A 21068-nucleotide genomic window follows, 5' to 3' on the forward strand; every position below is an offset into this window, starting at 1 on the left:
TTCAGAAGCAGAATGCATGGAAAGCCTCAGCTAGCACCAGTGTTCTGTCTTACATTTTTGCATCTCTTTGTAAAAGAGACTGTCCTATGCACAGCTGTAACAATTTGTGTTGTACCATTGCATCCTGCTATTTTCTGTACCTCTCTCATGATCTATCCTCTGTGTCCTAATTCTGCTTTCTGTGCATATATGACAGGATGGGGAAACCAGAACAAACCGTGTGATTCTGTGAAGGAACGACCGCACTTTGATTTCAGTGAGTAACTGTAGGCAAACTATTGTTTCCAAGCCTTCACAGACTCATTTTTCCCTCTATGAGTAAAAATGGGAAGCCACTTCACAGAGGCTTTTGAAAAACAGGCAACATAAACCTTTGCTTCATCAAGTATGAAATAGAAAGTATTAATGTTTTAACAGCCTGCTTTCCTTCAAAAAGCTCAGATTACCAACATGGCACTGTGACCATATGCAAAGTGCACTGTTTATTGAGCACAAATTGATTTCCCTAGATTTTCAGATTAAAACTATTAAGATTAAACCCTCAGTATTAGGCAAAGATTTGGAACCAAATTGTATTGCAAAGGATTCAGATTTAAACAAGCTGGAGAGTACTGCATTGGCCACTGACTTAGTCAATGTCAAAGTTTTATAAAAGAAGCTACTAGAAGGGATTTTTGTATAGCATATATTGAGCATAACGCAGCAAACAACATGACTGCAGGCTCTATATAATGATCCCAGTAAAAATAATTTACTGTACTAATCAAAAACATTAGAATTTAGTCTGTGGGATCAAACTGGCAGGATCTGCCACAGAATGGCAATGAAGTGGAACGCAAATGTTCATTGCAATTAAACAACATGAATACTGCAATTAAATAACAAGTAAAAGAAAGATTGCAATTAAATAACACCAATACTGATAACACTTGGGCCATATTCTAAGAGCACCTCCTCAGTCAGGTGCAGAACCTGTATTCTCAAAAAGCACTCTGAACAAAACTATCAAAATGCTGAAATACTGCACAATCACAAATTATTCTCCCTATGAACTGACACAGAACAACACAGTTCAAGGAATGCTACACATCTGGAGTGCAGAGGATCAAGAGTGGTGAAATACCTCATCCAATCCAAATTGGCCCAATTACATTTATTGCACTCTTTTAGAAGTAGAAACAATTTGAGGACAAATGAGATATAGTATCAAATACGTCACCCAACAGAACAACCTGTCAACTGAATCCCTTTTTCAGCAGAAATTTAATAGAGTGCTTAAACTTTTCCATAATACTTCACTATAATTTGCTTTTTAATCCATATACACATAAACTAGGAAAACAGCTGATTATATCATTTGCTGTAGACTTTGAGATATGGAAAACATATTTTGTCTTCCATCCACTAGCAACTCTGCAAGGAAATAGAACTAGGTTCATAGAGACTGTGAATAAAATTAGTCCAGATGTATGTACAGTATGTATGTATATATGTATGTATGTATGTATGTATGTGTGTGTGTGTGTGTGTGTGTATGTGTGTGTGTGTGTGTGTGTGTGTGTGTGTACGTATGTATGTACGTATGTATGTACATACTGTAAATAAGTATTGCATTTAAATATGATCCATTTATTAGCCTGTATATTTCCTCAGCTAGGTACTAAGATTTCTGGCAGCCTACTGTATTTAAGTCATATTGCAATAATTTATTAAAAACAAGCCAGTATTTTTTGGAATAAAGGAAAAAACTGGGAAGTTGGTATGCTTTCCTAAATAGTGGTGGTGCACTCAACTAAATCTATTTTGAGACTTGTTTGTATCAGCCACCAATGATGGCACAGACTGCAGAATATGACATAAAATGTGTTCCCTTATATTGTAAAGAGTATAGTTTTCTAACGGAACAGCTGCATTACTGGAAGGAAATTTATCAAAGAAAAAGCAACAGGATATAAGAATATATTTAAATGTGTAAAAATCGTAATAACTGACAATAAAAGCATTAACGTAACTTGATAGACACCTATGTGACCTCAAGAATAACCCTGTCTTTCAAGATAACCTGATAGAAAAAAATGTTTGTCTCTGCTCTCTGAGTATGCAGGATTTTAAAAATCCTTGGGGGAAAAACAGCACAATTTACAACCTAAAGATTATTATTTTATTTTTATACCAGAAACCCCTTTGGTTCAGGAAGTACACCATGTTGTGCAACAAGGAAATACAATTATATGAAAGAAGCTGCCAGTATATAAAAAAACAGCAAACCATTCATAAAATGTATAATTGAATTATGTACGGATACAGGACAAGAGGACAAATACAGTAGCATTCACAATTTTTACCAATTCACTACCTTCCTACCCTCCAAATTAAATTGTTATAATGGGAGTATTTCCCATATAGATATATTGTTTAATTGCAAGGTGTATCTATGTTGGGCCTACTTTTTCACAACCAAGAAATTTCTGCTGTAAGGAACAATTAATTCCTGCTACACAGAGAGAGGATTACTTTATTTGGGGGCATGCAAGGCTCTGTTTCCCATAATGATTCACAGGGGAAGCAGCAAAAGTGATTGGGCAATCTTAAACTGTTCCCTCTGCTATGGTGCCCTCCCACCATAAGAATTGGGCCTAAATACTCTCATATGGTGCAGAAAGAAAAAAAGAATGTCTGATGATTATGATTATGGTTCACTAGCAGGCAACCACTGGGATCTCTCTCTCCTTGCCTTGCATTTTGAGCAACTCAGAGAAGGCTCTTTTTGTTTTGAACCAAGGATTCTGATCACATTTATCTTCTTCCCAACAATGGATATGGTGGAACAGAAAGAACAGATTTGAGGAATAAGGCAGTAAGAACAAGCGGTAGTAGAACTGCCTTTTCCAGCAAACACAAGAGGCAAAGGCAGTACAGTGGGGTCTTGACTTGCGAACTTAATCCGTATTGGAAGGTGGTTCGCAAGTCAAAAAGTTCGTAGGTCAAAATCTGCATTCCCATAGGAATGCATTGAAAACCATTGTAATCTGTATCTGCTCTTTTACGTCCATAGAAACTAATGGGAAGCTACTATTCCGCCTTCTGCCACTAGAGGGGAATATTTTGTTTCTTTTTTTTTCCTGTACTGAATCCCAGGAAGGCGAAACAGGCAGCCAACCATGGCTTTTCAGGCAACCTTCTCAGTGTGTTCCCCTCCCCTTCGTGGCCCCATCGCCAAGGCTTGCTTGCAGGTGTCCTCCTAGGGCGGCTCCTGCAAGCGTCCTTGAACCCCCCCCCCCACCTGGGCAAAGGTGCCTGACTTTGGGGGGGAGGAAGTCATGCCCTCGCCTCAAGGCGCCCCATCCGGGCGCCCCCTCCCACCTTCCCGCGCCCCTCTGCTCCGGCGAAGGTGGCTTTCCCCGCCGCCGCTGCTCCCCCCGCCGGGTCGACCTTCCCTGAGCGCTGGTGGGGCTGGTCTGGGTCTCGGCCTCGACGCCACAGCAGTGGCGCGCTCTGCTCCTCCCTTCCGCCGCCCGCCTGACCGGGCGTCCGCAGGGCTGCTGTTGCTGCTGCTGGCAGTTCTGGTAGGCGAGGACCGAAGGGATGGAGTCTCCTTTTCCTCCCAGCTCCGGGGGAATGGGCCGGGTGGAGATGGGAGCAGCAGCAACACACACACACCCCGCGTGTCCTTCAGCTCAGGTACACCATGACACATGGAGGTGGACCGCCGCGATACCGGAGGCAGAGACGGGAAAAGCACATGGTGCCTGGCCATCGAGGCTACCAGCGGCCCCCGCGGCACTCCCTCCCTCCCCACCCGGCCCCCGTTTCCAGCCCCAGCCGGATCCCGGCAGAAAGTTCCCGGTGGCCCCCGGCAGAAGCGTCCCACCAGAGCCGCGCCCCCTCGGCTTCCCTTCATTGAGGCAGCCATCGCACCCCCCAACCGCGCCGCCCTCGCCCTCCTAGTTCCCCAGCGCGGAGCCCTGCCAGTGCCACTCCGCGAACTCGCTCCCGCCCTCCCGCGTGGGCTCACCGGGGTGCTCAGAGGCTCCTCCGCTGTCCTGGCCGCTGCCTTTTGCCACCGCCGCCGGAGCTCGGCTCAGCGGGGCTCACCCAGGACAGGCGGAGGACCCAGCCGGGCTGGAATCTGGCGGCCGGAACACCCCGAGGCGCCCCGATCCAGAGCAGGAGCAGCGCCGCTGCCTCTCGCCGCGTCGCCGCCACCCGGCTCCAGGTGCTTTCCCACTTTCTTCTTTCTTTCACTTTTTGGTTCGTATGTCAATTCTCCGTCCGCAAGTCAAAATGGATTTTTGCGGACAGAGAAGTACGTAACTCAAAAAGTGCGCAAGTCAAGCCGTTCGCAAGTCAAGACCCCACTGTATACATTTTCCCTCAATACTATTAAAATTTGCACAACATAAAGGCACATGAGCTGTCTTTTTATTATGGTTTCAAGAGGAAAGAGGAAGCTCTCTGTCTTTTTCCATTATAATAATATATTTATACCCACAATACTATAGTGTGCCAATTGAAAAAAAAACTTTTCTAAAATTCTAAACTCTATGAGTTCAAGAATTCTTCTAAACAAAGAATGCTCACAATATCTATATGCATATTTTCTTGCACATGTCAGCCATGAGATGTAGACAAGAATGCAACACATAATAAGATTCCAAATTCACAATCCTATTAGTTTTAAGTGATCAATAATATGGAAATATTTACCTGTGTGTCAGTCTTCGGTGACTAATGCAAACAGCAGTTTGTTGATCTTGAGCAACGCAAACCTTATGGCGACTACATTTCATCTTTAAACATGGATCTTTAGCTGGATCTAAAGCTAAAAATAATTATAAAGAATATTTCTTTTACAATCCATTCTCAAGATGCACTGTAATTATAAGTCATCTAAAACTGAATACAATTGAGTTATAAATTCCTCTCTAGGAAATCTAAAGGATTTTTCATGTTAGATCAAACTGAAGAAAATCTGCATTGTGATGAACAGAGTAATCTAGCACACTTAGGCTCTACTGGTTTAATAATACTTAAGCACATTAAGGACTCAATCACCCCATAAAATTATTAACTCTTTCAACTGGACTTTTCTGTCATTGTTTTAAGTCCTTGCTGGTAATATATCTGTCTGCATTGCAGATCCATATGAAGCTTCTTTTTGATGTGATAACTACAAACTGTATATGCCAAACCCATGGGCATGTACACCCCCACCAATCACAGTGGTGACTCTTTAATTGCTGGCTGGAAGCGAATGAATGTTAGGCCATTTTCCTTTCACCCGAACAACAAAGCAATGGGATTTCAGCCTATATTGTTTAGAAGTATGCATTATCTGTCAATTGGAAAATATTTTACTATGAAATCAAATCTTGAATGTGTTTGGCTTAATTGTCTTAAAGCAACTCAAAAGACAAGGAATAGCCCCTATCATTCTGTTCTAATCCACACTGAATGCAACATATAAAGATTTATCTTACTATTATGATCACAAATTTGAGCTAATTCCCAGCAATGTTCCTTCTAAGCTGCACATGTGCGTGATTGCCCAGTGATCCATCAAGGTTGCACATAGGCAGTCAAGCTTGTTTGCTTCCCCTCTCAACTGCAGCCCCGTCTACCACCGCACAGATGGAGAGAGGCTCCTGTGCAGTGGGAGAGAAACTTAGAGGAAACATTGATTCCCAGCATTATAAATTTCTGGAACTCTGCAAAAATTATGTACATACATTCGTTAACTGCAGTTAATACAAAAAATGTCTTCCCAAACAAGAATTCATAAAAGTTTGTGAACACACACACACACACACACACACACACACACACACACACACACACACACACACACACACACACACACACACACACACACAAATGATATTTATGAAAATCCTTTATGTTTCCATGAGTTTGGAATTACTAATGGAACAAGATTTGTTTTCCACATTTTAAGAGAAATCTTTCTAAGCAGAATTTATGTAAACAATATTCAAATGAAAAGGGGAGTACTTAAAATCAATTCTAAAAAAACCCCTCCAGTTTATGAATGTGCTTTTGTGCTTCTGTATCCATTATTCGAATTGCCAGGAAATGGCCCAGTATTGCTGCACAATATCGTACTTGCATTTCCAACAGGTAAAATGATGCCAAACTTTACATATCTAAGGGCAGCCTGAACATTGGCGACACCCATGTTAGCTGTCAAGATACACAAGATATGCAGGGTACCCTCCTGTGCTCATTACTATTCAGAAAGAAACACCAAGCAAGAGAAAATTCCATCAACTGACTCATCTCTCTCCCCCCTTGTTAACCACTTCACATTCAAGCACAAAGCAATTGTCAAGGCTATTTTTCAACAAGTTCTCTAAGTATCTATTGCTTTTAAAAACTTTAAAAAAATATTTCCTTAACTAACTCAGCAGAGTTCTAGATATAGTGAAGGTACCTTTTGTTACTTGCATTGTATCTGATGCAGCTCATCAACTAGGATGTGGAGGGGGCAGCTCACCCTAAAATTTCCACGTGGGTGCCTCCCTTGCCTCAGTCATGAGCCACTCTCAGTTGAGAGTGCAATTAATGTGCAAAGACAATTACAAAATAACACAAACATGTATAATCCAATCTCAGTGAATTTTTTTAAAGCAAAAAGCAAGGTGTACTCTTATATACTGCTCCATAGCTCTTAAAGCATTCTGAGTAATTTATGATTTAATTATGCAGGTTACACATTGCCCCTGCCCCCTGTGAGTTGGTTAATTAGTTTACTGACCTCAAAAGGAAGGAAGGCTAAGTCAGCCCTGAGCCAGGTACCTGAATCTGTTGGGATCAAACTCAGGTATTGCAGTACTACAGTTTTAACCACTGTGCCACAAGGTTCTTATTTTAGCTAGTTAATAATGTACCATCAAGTCAATTCTTATAATGATCCTTTCCAGGGTTTTCTAGGTACAGAGAACTCAGAAGTGGTTTACCATTCCCTTCTTAAATAGATACGGCAGGGCCACACAGCTTGTCCAAGGCTACACAGGCTGGCTTTTCTCCCCAGGAGCTACGGTGAGAAATCAAACTCCCAGCTGCTGGCTCTGCAGTCAGATACCTATCTCACTGCAGGGCCGTATTAACACATGGCCAGACCCCTAGGCTTTCAGGTATTTCAGCCCCCACTCCCCGACACGTCAGTCTTTCACCCTACTACAGCTGACAGCTTGACTCTGGTACAATAAGGACTAGACCACAGTACATGGCCCTAAACCCATTCTAAGGATATCTTGAAGAATTCTATTCACAACTTTTAAGATATTTTTATTGTGCGAGTAGAACTATTCAGGAAAGTACATTTTGGGGGTATAACTGTTCAATACTGTAGTATTTTGAAGTGAATAAATGTTTTACTATATATTAAAAATATGTAGTTTATGGATAATTGTTTTAATATAAGAGACAGCTTGTTTCACTGCAACAAAGTAGCAGTTAATTATCTTATTAATATAGGTTATATAAGAGAATCAATTAATTGTAATTTATGTGAAGCTGTTAATACAAAAGAAAAGAAAAGGAAAGAAAGTAGGAAGTGAACCAAGATTGCAGAGTGCAAAGAGCCTTTAACCAATGGAGCCCTAGGACGCTTCAGCAAAAATTAAATACAACAAAATTGATGGGCCCCTACCTGTAGAGCGTCTAGACTTCAGCCTACTCAGCCTTATGAATAATACGGTCTTCCCTCACTGAGCTATGCAGCCATCTTACACAAGGCTAAAAGTTAAGGTTTGGGATCTGGCTTGTTAATCATATATCATATCATATATCATATAATATCATTTCATATCATCTTAAAACTTAGACCTGGAAGGGACCCCATGGATGATCAAGTCCACCCTCTGTCAAGGAGGCCCAGTGGGGAATTGAACTGGCTCTGCAGCCAGAGACCTAAACCACAGAGCTCTCAAGCAAGCACATGGACACCAGTTTTGTAGTATATGCTTTATTTAAAAACACATTTTTAAAACCACACTTTTCATTCAGAATAGCACTGTACTCAATATATCTAAACATATACCACCTCAACACTATGGTCTGACTTGTCTAAATGGAGCAAACTATACACAGAATCATCATTTGCTAACTCTGTCAAGTTTTATTTATAGACATTTATATATACCTGTGCTTCCTCTTTACCTCATCCCACTCTGACAGACCAACCACAGTGTCAAGCAGACTTTGTTGTGTACTTGGGATCTGACAGGAACAAGGACAGTTGGGAGTGACAACATTTGCTTTTGTCAGGTTACATATTTTCTTCTCAGGAAAATACGGGAGAGGTTGTTATAAATAAATGCAAACATATACATAGAATGTGTAGAGTCCTATTTGTTGCTGTGTGTATATATAAATATATTGTATGTATGGAGAGACAAGGAGAGGGAGAGAGTAGACATTATTCACTTTCCCAAATGCATTTCCAGAGAAGTGATAAAGGATCACATAAATAATCATGGCTCCTCTAATATCTTGTTTATTTACAAATATACTAGAGGATCCTACATCTATGTATCCGTTTATCTATAATGGCCTCTCCCTTATTTTCCTACCAGAATTCAATATACTACTACAGGAGGCAACTAAAATACTATTCAGTGTCATAATCCAGCTAAAAATGCAAAAATCCTATCCAGCTATAAAATGGACCCAAACCCTCTAGGTTGTTTCTAGGCCAGCTAACTTTAGCTAAAAATTCACTATGTTTCACAGTTTTGAAAATAAGCTGGCCAGTTTTTTGTTTGTTTGTTTGTTTTGGATGATTTAGTGAACAGCTTGAGTCACCTTAATGGTGAAAGGTAGCTTAGCAAAGGTACCTCTCATTACCTACCAGTTTGAGGGGAAATGGGAAGGAGGCAGTTTTTGGGCCCTGATGGCTTCACTCCCTCTGAAGGTGTCCAGCTGGGGTGAAATTAAGATGTCAGTAGCCCCCTTGGCACACCTAATGATAGTAGGTGAAGAAAGACACACAGCAGTTAGCTGACCGACTCAGCATTAGAAACCAGGATCAGTTTTATGGTGGACACAGGGCTAGTGGGGATGCAATATAACTGTATGTTTGATTAGCAGGGACAACAATATCATACACCACCTCCCACAAGCTTCCTTGTTACCTCTAAACTAAGCTGCAATCTCACAGTTGCTGATCACAGAATAAATTTCCCCAGAAACAATTGGAGTGAACCATTTTTATTACTAGGCAAAGAATTTATGGGTAGCCTGCTCTTGAATTGCCCATGAGAGTCCTATTCCTGGTGGAGATGCAAGCTGCTCAAATGAATTGCTGACATTAATTCAAATACCTGCCTACCTTTTTGGAATATTCTTAAGAGTATGTTATGGGCCACCATTGCATCTACAGGCCCAGGACACTACACCACTGGTCAGGATGCTTTCAATTTACTAAGGCAGACAGCAGATGTTTATACCAGGTACTGATATTTATTTGACATTTCTTACACATCTTTCTAAGTTTAATAATATAGTCACTAATTCCACTGATTCCTTCCTTCTTTCATTCTGGAATGTAAGAATCTTTATCATCAGCACATAAGAAAGCTGGTTCCTGCTTTGGTGCTCCCATCTCGTTCAAATCCAGACAAGTAATTATAGCACTTTCAACTTGACTGTCATTCACTCACCACAATACAAAGACCCAGAGGCTGGTTTCTAATTATTAAAGGCTATGTATGTTCCCATATAGTAACTTTAGATTTTACATATATAATCCCAATTTCTATCAAATTCCATTTTCAACACTTTGAATTCTTTAAACAAAGATCACTCATCATGAATGAATGTATATGAATGCAGCTGCAGAAACTTCAGATAGAAGCAAAGACAAGCAATGTGCCTACCCTTACCTGCATTCAAACTTCATAGAATTTGAACTGTTCATCTCCTGGAGAAAGCTTTGGCTTGGAGAATGAAGCTATACTTCATCTTTCCACAGAGATGACTAATACTCCAGATCTGATTAGGTTCTTATCAGAAACTCTATAAAAATCAACTATTGGATGCAGATATTAGAGAGAGCTTGGATTCAGATTTTCCTCTTTTTAGTCTTTGCCACAGATCCTGTTGTTGTGGACAGCTATCTCATTGGGGGCCATATGGTCCCCCGGGGGGCTGATTGAATGATGCTACAGATTCATCTGTTCATTTTGTACCCTTGTTTGCACACAGCCAAGGGCTTTCCTTATTTGACAGAGGGCCCTGGAACCTGAGAAGAGCTCCTAAAAGGGCCATGGCCAAAAATAGGCTGAGAATGGCTCATCAGAATGGCTCGCCTACCGACTTGCCTCCTGCTCGCTCCTCGCCGCCTTCCGTGGACCAATGCCACCGCTGGTGCCCAACGTCAGCTCCAGCTCCGGAACGGGCACCAGCAGCTGCTTGCCAGGGCAGCTGTGTCAGTCCTTGGCATTCCTTGCCACCCTCCACCGCCAATGGCAGGAAATCCAAATGGCGGGGGGTGGCAAGGAGTGCCGAGGACCAATGCAGCTGCCCAGGCAAGCAACAGCTGGTGCCGGTTCCAGAGCAAGAGCCAGCGTCGGGCACCAGTGGTGGCATCGGTCCGCAGAGGGTGGCAAGGAGCGAGTGGGAGGCGAGCCGGGAGGTGAGCAGCTGAAGCATCCCAGCCAGGCTCAAGCCTCCGGACGCTGGGCCACCCCCACCACTGCCACATCCCTTTCCCAAACCGTTGGGGTGAAAGAGCTACAAAGAAGCAGCCTCTTCACTACCAATGGTTAGTACATTTACATTTCCCACCCTTTTCCCCTGCCCTTTTTTGTTCATAAGTCAAAGCTCTGTTCGCTAGTCAAAGCAAAATTTTGCAAATAGGGCTCTTCGTAAGTCAAAATGTTCGTACATCGGGGCGTTTGTAAGTCAAGGTAGCACTGTATAGAGCAAGTTTTCCTTACAATCAGTTCTATGCATTTTATACATTGGCCAAAATCCTGTTCCATAGTCATGCCAGTGATTTATGTAATTTGAAGTGACAAATTTAATTAAAGAATTTCTGACTGGATTCCTCATCAAAGACCATACCAATCAAAGGATCCAACTAGGGAGTAATTTATTAGCTGCAATTTGCTGCTCTGACTTACACAATTTCCCTTCCACCAGTGTAACAATGCAACAGAAATTGGGCCTATAAACAACAAGCAATTATTAAAATGAATAATGTGAACTCTTCCAAAACTGAGACACTAAACAGGGGTGCTCTCTCTCCCATTTTTGTGGTTTGCCCTTGTCATTGAACACTTGGTAATTTTCCTGCATAAAGAACCTAGTCTCTCATGTAGCGCCATCATAAATTGGTAGTGTCAGTATGTAACAACACAAAGGACGATCATCACAGGCTTACTTCTAACATTTACACTATAATGCTGTATCTCACCTATAATACAGCAGGGAATAAAAGCATGCGGTTGAAAAAAATCTCAATCATAAAATCAAAGATGCTTTCTGGACCTCTCAACTTGAAAAAATTGCAATGAAATCACTTTCTTGCAGTGTTAATAAGCATATTACCCAACTGGTATAGCACTAGTATTTGACTCTACTCAAAATTAGTTATGTCAACAAAAAATTGAGTGCCAAGTAATAAAGTCAAAAGAAATTATTTCCTAACTTATTTTGCTAACAATTTTGAATGAACTGGGGGAAACAACTGAACAGATTACTTCTTGGTAGAGTCTGAAATGTTGGCTTTAAAAACTCTGGCTATGCAATAGAAAAAAATTCAGGGACCTACAGAGCAGATTTTGCATCAAGTCTCCTCATAGTAGACCACTCCTTTTTGGTTTGCTCTCATCAACTGGCACTCACTTTCTCAATAACCCACTCCAGTAAGAATAAAAAGTTCCATTTATTCACAGTTTTCAATAATTCAAAACAACATATTGTAGGAAAAAATACTGTAATGACTGGTTACATGAACAGGACTTAACTGATTCATAATCTGCTTGACTTGAAGGAGTACATGGCTGACTAAACAGATAACTCTAACTGTCTGACTGACTGCTAACTTAAAAAACAGCAGAAAAAGAACTGTTGAGTACAGAGCAACGACTCTTCAAGATCTGAGGCAAAGAGAGGGAACAATTGGTTGCTGCTGGATTGACTAACATTCATCCCAGTCCAGGAACAGTTTCTCCCAGCCAAAACCTCTTAAAGGCAGCATATGAATGTTGAAAATTCCAATAACATGCTTCTCTCTTGTCCTGGTGTTTTAGCAGTTTTTTAAAAGCAGCAATTGAGTATAATTCATGTGCATGGCTGCTAGATTAGAAATAGCCCTTAAGTGCAGAAGTTGTAAAAACATCCCAACACCTCTCAATTTACAACTGGAAGTTTGGATTTTGAAGTTTACCCCTAAAGGAGAAATTTGGAAAATAAAAAAATCCACAAACATAGGACACATTATTTAATACTGTACAATAGTACAGTACCTTGATTTACGAATGCTAATATAATTTTCAGTTTACAAACGAAAATCCATTGAAAATAATGCCTCGGTTTACATTTTTTTTCCTGCAGTACGAAGGAAGTTTCCCTAGGATGCGTTGTGCCTGGAGGTTTATAGCACCACCCCCATTCCTATGGCAAACCGCTTTCAGTTTACAGATTTTTTTCATTACATAACGTTCCAGAAAACGCATTACATTCGTAAACCGAGATACTACTGTATATGGTATTAAGCAAGCAGTGGTTTAGGTATCTGGCTGCAGAGTCATAGTATGGGAGTTCAATTCCCCACTGTGCCTCCAGCTACTAAGCTAGCCTGTGTGGCCTTGGGCAAGCTGCACAGTCCCAGGGCACCCCCAAAGGAAAGGGATGATAAACCACTTCTGAATGATGTCTCCCTGGAAATCCCTCACAAAAGTTTGACAGCACCTGATTATTACTGATTATTCTTTTCTCAATCACATAAAATGTGACAAAGTTATCACATCACATTGTGGAATGAAACTTTTGACTAAATCTACTAATATTGTAATGTCTTGACTTAAACAATTCTAACATTGCACATATATTCATATCTACTAATAATGACTACCTAGATCCTTGCTCATTTAATGAATTATATTTATTCTTTCTGTTTCGTCTCATTACCCTTTTATAGAATGAAAAAACCCATTTAAAAATTGCAAAAATCTCAGTTCTCTTTCTCCTATGTAAAATTGTCACGAAAACTGTTTCTACATTCATCCCATCCTTAAGCTTAAGTGCAGGAAAAAGATTTGCAGCCATCAAGAAACACTTCCTTTCTTTGGCTGAAGCCTTTAATTACTAATTAATTGTTTTGTGATAGGCCCCTTCACAACAGCCGTGATAGCCAAATTCATAACAATGATGAAGGTTTATTTTTATATGCATGATGTGATACATGAAGAACTTGTAATATGGATAAAAGAAAGAATAAAGTTGTAGCATAAACATGCTTTAAGGATGCTGCCAAGCATCCAATATTCCTTCCGCAGCAAGCATTCTCACAATTTGTCAGAATAATCTTTGCAGTTAGAACAGCTGGAGCTTTATGCTCTTTATTAAAATTAAAATGAAATGTATTTAGAAATTCTCCTCTAACGTTTTACATAAAAATCTCTAAGTAAATGGTAATGGAGAGTAATCTCTCATTTTATAGGGATCTATAAAATTTCTGACATATTTTCTTCCTTTTTGAAGGTGTTCCTCTTCTTTCTTATTTCCATTACTTCCTCTTTTTTATTTGTGCATTCTCCAGTGATCCACAGCATTACATTTCATATTTCACATTTTAACATCCATTAACATCCATTGCACTATTAAAAAGTGCAAAGTAATTTTATATATGTGAAGTATTAGCTGGGTTGACTAACTAACGAAATAATTAACAATACTGCATTCTCCAAACAAGAAATTTTCCAGGTTTCAGTTTAAAGGTGTTGCTAATGCAAGGCTCAGTAAGCAAACAGCACAGAACTAGAGCCAGTAGCAGAAAATTAATTAAAAGTATTGCACAGTTTAATAGTGCTAAATGTGATTAAACTCAAGCCAAATCCTTAGAACAACTTTCTCGAAATTATGATGGTAAAAAAAGAACAAAATGTAATCAAACATAAAATAATCCATGAGTCATTAAATCAACAATGAACTTTTTAAAAAATTAAGTAATAGTTTGATCAAATAAAATGATCATCTAGTACAGTGGTTCTTAACCTTTGTTATTCGGATGTTTTTGAACTGCAACTCTCAGAAACCCCAGCCAGCACAGTTGGTGGTGAAGGCTTCTGGGAGTTGCAGTCCAAAACTCCTGAGTAACCCAAGGTTAAGAACCAGTGGTCTAGTAGCTTGTAATGCTTGCTTGGCTGCTCAAACCACTCATGAAATTTAAAACTTTCGAAAAACGATATGCATGTGTCACTTGATTTTATAAAAGTGAGGGGGAGCATGATTACAATGAATCCCACAAGTTACAGTATACTCTGTCTTCATCATAATCTTAGAACTGCAGTGCTGGAAGGGACCCTATGGATCATCGAATCCAGCCCCTGTCAGGGAGGAAGAGTGGGAATCATACTCCCAACCTCAGGCTCTAAACTAAAAGCACTAAAACCTAAAGCACTTTTCTATCCAGCAGTTAAAGAGAATCTGAATTAAGCTGAAGGTGCTATAAAAAAGTATCCATCCGTCCATCTACTTACTTTGAGAGAGAGACAGAGACAGAGACACAGAGAGAGGAACCTGCTTTTCAGAACATGCAGTAACACAGTTCACAGAACTGGAAACTGTTATTCCAAAATGTATTTTTTTCCCCCCAATCTCTAGGTACATCACAAAAAGCAACATCCTCCTTTGCTCTTCTCCCCCTGAAAAAGAGTATTTAGAGGTACGGCATATCTGAACATGATAAGCCACTCATTTATCCTAATAAATAGTTGTTGACAATCTGCCTTCATGAATTTGTCTAATCTCTGTTTAAAGCCTCCTAAATTAAGGTCATCACAAGGTACTATACTGTCAAGTATCTTACAGTGAAATGTGCCAAGTTAGAATCATATACTTCTACAAAGAAATCATACTGACTGTTTACTGTGTATTATATCTGAATACACTATTCATACATCAAACTGAGAAGGGAAATTGTACATTCAGCTTGCCTGTGTATCAGTTCAAATAAAGAAAATGGTTTTCTCGTACTGCTCTATTCACTGTCCTAGAGATCAGTGATACTACATTCTACATGATCATAACAGAGAGGTATCTTCACCTCAAAGTGGTAGGATAAGCACCAGCAGCTCAAACAAGAAGATAACAATATATCTATTAAGTAATTATGTCCCATCAAGTAAATTCAGGCTTATGTAAACCCTCACAGGATTTTCTAGGGATAAAATATTCAGTAGTTGTTTACCAATCCCTCCTTCTCGTGACATCCTGAGACAGCATGGCTTGCCCAAGGCTGCAAAAATGCAAAAGCCCATCAACCAAACAAGCTCCAGATGATGCTAGCTGGTTCCTCATAGCTAAGGATTCAAATTCTAGGCCCATGGATCTGCAACCATGTGTTCCAATCCACTGAGCTACACAAAAACTGTATCAATTACAGATTGTTAAATAATGCCCAGAAGTCAGTAAGTGCAGGAGACCTGGACTTCGGCAAAGGTTCTACATACAGCTCTGGAATGAGCACATATTTCCCTCATCTGTTGATGCATGATATCTTCGTCTCTTTTAGCTTCCAACTACAGTGGTGCCTCACTTAATGACGTTAATTCATTCCAGCGAAATCGCTGTAGAGCGAAAACATCGTAAAGCGAAATAAAAAAGCCCACTGAAACGCATTGAAAACCATTCAATGCGTTCCAATGGGCTGAATAACTCATCGTCCAGCGAAGATCCTCCATAGGGGCAGCCATTTTCGCTGCCTGTAAAGCGAGGAATCTGTCCAAAAACACAGCGGGGAGCCATTTTGAGCAGTCGGTGGCCATTTTGAAAACCCAACAATCAGCTGTTTGATCGTTGTAATGCGAAGAACCAGTTCCCGAAGCAGGGAACTGATTGTCAGGAAACGAAAAAAGCCCATTAAAACATCATTTTGCAATCACAATTGTAATCGCAAAAACATTGTCGTGAAGCGGATTGGTCGTTATATGGGGTAATCGTTAAGCGGGGCACGACTGTATTTACACCTGTCATTGTTATTAAATGGTCTCATGAATACATTGTAGTTGGGGGAGGGAGTTTGCTTTTGTACTTCTACTCATAAAGAACTAGGAAAAAACAATCCAGTGGTTCTTCTGAAATTGTTGAAATTAGTTATACACACTATTTTAAATCATTATTAAATTACATTAAATTACTACACTGTTCAATTATATTTTGTCATATTACTAATCCTTAAAATAAATGAGGCAGCCAGGCAAACTCCAGACGTTCTTGGGCAACTGATAACATGATTCTAGGCCGGTCTTTGGAAAAATACTTTAAAAATAATAATTAATAATTAAGTTAGAGCTAAAATTACAACCATTAGGAAAACAGTTAGTAATCCTTAGACTTACAACTCGTAAAATTAAATTGTTGCCTTCATGTTTCTTAGACGTATCTAAAAGTTGATGGATACTACAAATTCACTTATGGCACAATATACACTCTCTACCTCATATTTGCCTCCAAGTCTGCAACACCACCTTTGCCAGCATGAATCAAGACACTCATTTTCCACAGATACTAGATACCAGCAAATCTAAAAGGTACTCTGACAGTACTAGCTGTAACACAAAATAAGTGAAGTTACCCCTAGCAACTATAATGTAATTTAAATTTGATCTCATTTATTGGAAAAAGGAATAAATTACAAGTATTTATTTGTAACTACATACAGTACTTCCAAACTCTAGATCCAGCATTAGCACAGGAACTGCCAGGAGGGATTCAGTGGTTGAAATTCCGTTGATTAGCATGATTAGAGTAAGCCCATTGAATCAATGGAACTTATAGAGAAGTTCACTCATCAAATCCCCACTAATTCATAGCAGGTTAGCTGCTATGTTCTAGTGTCCCTTTCTGTTTTCATTTCACTTCCCAAGCTGCCCAACATCTACATGAAATTGGCAAGTATAATTCAAAGATTTAGAGCTCAGCGTTGTTCATATGCTAATAACATTTGGCTCTAGCTCTTCTTTATACTAGATTCAGGTGAGGGAGATGAATTGTTGTTTCTGTGAGGCAGCGGTAGAATGCTTCCCAACAGCACTGCTGGTGGCTAGAACACCCACCCAGGATGCATGGCTTACTTTCTGCAGAACTCCAGAAAAGCCTTCTTTCTATAGCACTGTCCAATTATCCATGCACAGAGAGTTAAGTGAGTTCTCTGCAAGGAAAAGGGCAGGCGCTGGGATCATCCCTGGAGGCCTTCATCATGAAGACCTTATCCAGAGATAAGGCATGTGGCAATCAGGCAATGAGTCTTCTCAGTTATTGCACCTCACTAAATCATTATACATCCATGGAGATTCAGCTGGTGCATACAGTGTTTCCATTTCATAACACAGAAAACTTTTATTTTCTCTGGTCTGTTAACCTGGTGAAATGTTGTTACCAGTAATGTTTTTAACTCCATAGTAGTTTTATTGTTGCCTCTAATATAAAATAATTTAGATAGTTTTAATTTATTGTTTTCAATAGGCCTCATGGCGCAATGGTTAAACTGCAGCCAAAACTCTGCTCACAACCAGGTTCAGTCCCAGGTAGCTAGCTGGTTCAAGGTTCGCCCAGCCTTCCATTCCTCCAAGATTGGTAAACTGAGTACCCAGCTTGCCGCGGGGAGGCAATGTGTGGCCTGCATAATTAAACTATAAACTGTCCAGAAAGTGCTTTAAGCACTGCACGGCAGTATATAAGCAACATGATTTGCTTTTTGCTCTCTTTTTTTTGTGTGCATTCTTTGTTTCACACAAGATAATATTCAGATGTTGAATAATCTTTAAAACTTCAGCTTTTATCCCTGTGAACTCAGTAAGTGAAAGCAAAAGGAAAGATGGGAATACCACAAATAGATTTTCAGCTAGCTGTCAATGTAGAAAACCAATTTCACTTTGCATTATGTTTCTCACACCTCCAGAAATGTGCAACAACAAAGACTTTGTTTACTAGGAAAATTAGAGCAGTCACAATATAATTTTATGTATGTGCTAGGGTTATTTCCCCAAGCTTTGTTAGAACTGTGCTATAAATTCACATACAGTAATTCCCATTCAATAAACATTAACTGATCATTTCCAAGTGATGGGATGACTGAGGCGAAGGAGAGGGAAAAGAAGAGAAAATGTTTATGATCATACATAACAGGGGCGAAAAAAATTGGGCCCCTACAGCTCCCTATGGGGCTAGCTTAATAGCCACACATGCACATGCAAACACACAAAAGTACAGTGGGGTCTCGACTTACGAACGACCCGACCTGCGAACAATTTGAGTTACGAACCTGCCCTATAGGGCAGTAAGGACTCGACATGCAACCTTCCCTCGAGTTACGAACAGGGAAAAAAGTCCCCCCTCCCTCCCCTTAGAGGCTTCTGGAGGGGGGAAAAGGGTCAGAAACTTAAAAATAAATACTGTACTGTTAAATAAAGTCACTTACCAGGCCTTGGTAGCCCCCAAACCACAGGAAAAAGAGCAGGAAAGAGCTAAAAGCCGACACCCAGAAAGAGCCTGGCAGCCATTTTGTGGTTTTCCCGGCTCCTCTCCCCGCCTAACAGCTGATCGGCTGGCTCTGAGCAGGCTTCAGGAGGCTTGCTCAGCACCTAAAAAGCCTGCCTGAGTGCCTTTGTGCTGAAAAAATCAGCACAACATGCTTTAAAACATTATTTAAAATTGGCTTCATTTTTTAAAAAAAGAGTTCTAAAGTGCTGCCTTTAGTGTTCCCTGCCTTCCCTGAACCTAAGGGGAAAAAAGAAACAAAATATCCCCCTCTAGTGGTCGAAGGCAGAATAGCAGCTTCCCATTAGTTTCTATGGACAGAAAAGAGCAGATACGGATTAAATGGTTTTCAATGCGTTCCTATGGGAAATGCAGATTCAACTTAAGAACTTTTCGACTTGAGAACCACCTTCCAATACGGATTAAGTTCTTAAGTCGAGACCCCACTGTATACAGGCACTTCAGTGACCCCTCCTCCCCTAGCAAATAAAGACCTATCTGATCCCTGGAGAAGGAGTGGAAACCTTCTCTTGAATTCATCCCATCCCCTTTCAGGAGGAGACAACTGTGTCTCCTAGGGGTTGAGCATTTCTCTCAAATAATTTGAAAGATTTAAAAAACAAATATCCTAGTTTCACATCAGACTATTCACAGTAAATTCTGTTTAATTTTACTGGAAGACAAGGCTATGAATCTAAAGTCTGTCAGAAGTATTTAGCTGAAGTCAGACAAATATCACTTGAGAGTAAGCTCCATTGAATTCAATGGGAAAATCTTGTTGATGTAGTTATACTGCCATAAACTGAATCGCTGAAGTTTAAAGGAATTGAAGCTTTCTATTCTCCATTTTCAGATTCCAAGGCTCCCTTTTGCTCTGGGGAAGCCTTTGGGAGTTTTGAATAAACGGTGGGGGGGGGGGGAGCTTATCTGAGGCTCCCAAAGCTTTTAACATAAACCTCCACCAAATTGCTGCTGAAAGGCCTGATTAGAGATGGGCATGAATTAAAAAAACAAATCACAAAATTCATTCCAAAAAGTCACAAATTAATTGATTTGTACAGTATGTACAAATCAATGTTCCTGTTGAATCACAAATCAATGAATTTTTAGCGATCTTTATTCATTTCGTTATTAAACGGTCCCTGAAATTGCAGGGAAGTTTCCCCTCCTTTTCCTCTACAGTTCTTCAGAGTTTGTTGAAATCAAATGTCCAAACTATGCTCCCACAAAAAGCCCCCAACAGGAAAGTTCCCCCAAGGTACCTAGAGACACTAAAGTCACAGAAAAGCTTTCCATGACTTTCCTCTACAATCCCTCCAAGTTTGATGAAGATTGGATTTCCCCAAGCCAGCTGCTAAAGGACATTTTTATGGGGGACATTTATGGGTTTATAAGTTGGATGTCTGAAATCCAATCTTCACCAAACATGGAGGGATTGTAGAGAGTCAGGGGAAGCCTCCTTGCAAATTTGATGTTTCTAGGTGCATGGGGGCTGTTTTATAGGATTCTAAAATAAATAAAAAATTTACAAATTGATTCATCAATTTGTCAGAAAAGTTCATAAATTCATAATTCATGATTTGTTGACCTTAATGAATCATGAATCAAAACAAATCATCATTTTTTTCTGATTTGTGCCCATCTTTAGGCCTGATATTGGTGGTGACCATTCACCAGCAAGTTTGACTATTAAAGGTCCCCTCCCCAAATGCTTCCCTAGGGTAAAAGGGAGCTGTAGGGAGCCTTGGAATCTGAAATGCAGGGATAAAGATCTTTCAATTATTTTAAATTAATTATCCAGTTTGTGGTGGCATAACTACACCCAATGGTGTCTATTATACATGTCTATTATACCTTTGAAAGAGAGAAATAGTTTCTTTCGGAGTGATTGTGTAGGTTCCACTTTAACTCTCAAGTACTAGGATGGAAACCGCTTTTACTGAGCAAATTGTGAAGTATTTTCTAATTCTCAAAAGAATTTATTTATTTATTTATTTCATGTGAATTCAAGTGTACTGAGAAGCTTAGGGCTAGGGTTGTGGTTAGGGTCTTGAGCGCCTTTATTTTTTTTTCCTGACCCAAGTGAAAGTTTTCTTCATTCAAACAGAGGCAACCCACTGCTAATCAGAATACATCACTTCTGCTCCTCTGCTTCAAGATTCTCTGAAAAATAACTAAGGATGTTTTGCAACAATGTGGCTGAAACCTGAAGATAATGAATACAAGTGTTTAGGTGAAAATTCCTGAGAATTAGATCTAGAATTTTTTGTTCTATATGGATTCTGTAACAAACTAAGATTCAGAGGAGAATAATGTCCTTTCTTTATACATGAGGTTAATAA

At 39.9% G+C, this 21068-nt stretch overlaps 1 protein-coding gene across 4 annotated transcripts in view; it reads right to left on the bottom strand.

Moving 5' to 3' along the window:
* The window catches only part of SPOCK3 (SPARC (osteonectin), cwcv and kazal like domains proteoglycan 3), a 189590-nt gene that overhangs the window by 94446 nt on the left and 74076 nt on the right, over nucleotides 1-21068 (bottom strand). For 3 of the 4 annotated variants that reach the window (XM_073001479.2, XM_073001478.2, XM_078376680.1), the window contains one exon: nucleotides 4708-4822. In XM_073001479.2, coding sequence (XP_072857580.1) covers nucleotides 4708-4822 — 115 coding nt within the window. Of the gene's footprint in view, nucleotides 1-4707; nucleotides 4823-8869; nucleotides 8918-21068 lie in introns of those variants that run through there. The other variant, XM_078376681.1, reaches the window with a different exon arrangement.

The sequence above is a fragment of the Pogona vitticeps genome, chromosome 5 (genome assembly GCF_051106095.1).
Source record: "Pogona vitticeps strain Pit_001003342236 chromosome 5, PviZW2.1, whole genome shotgun sequence".
Taxonomy (NCBI): Eukaryota; Metazoa; Chordata; class Lepidosauria; order Squamata; family Agamidae; genus Pogona; species Pogona vitticeps.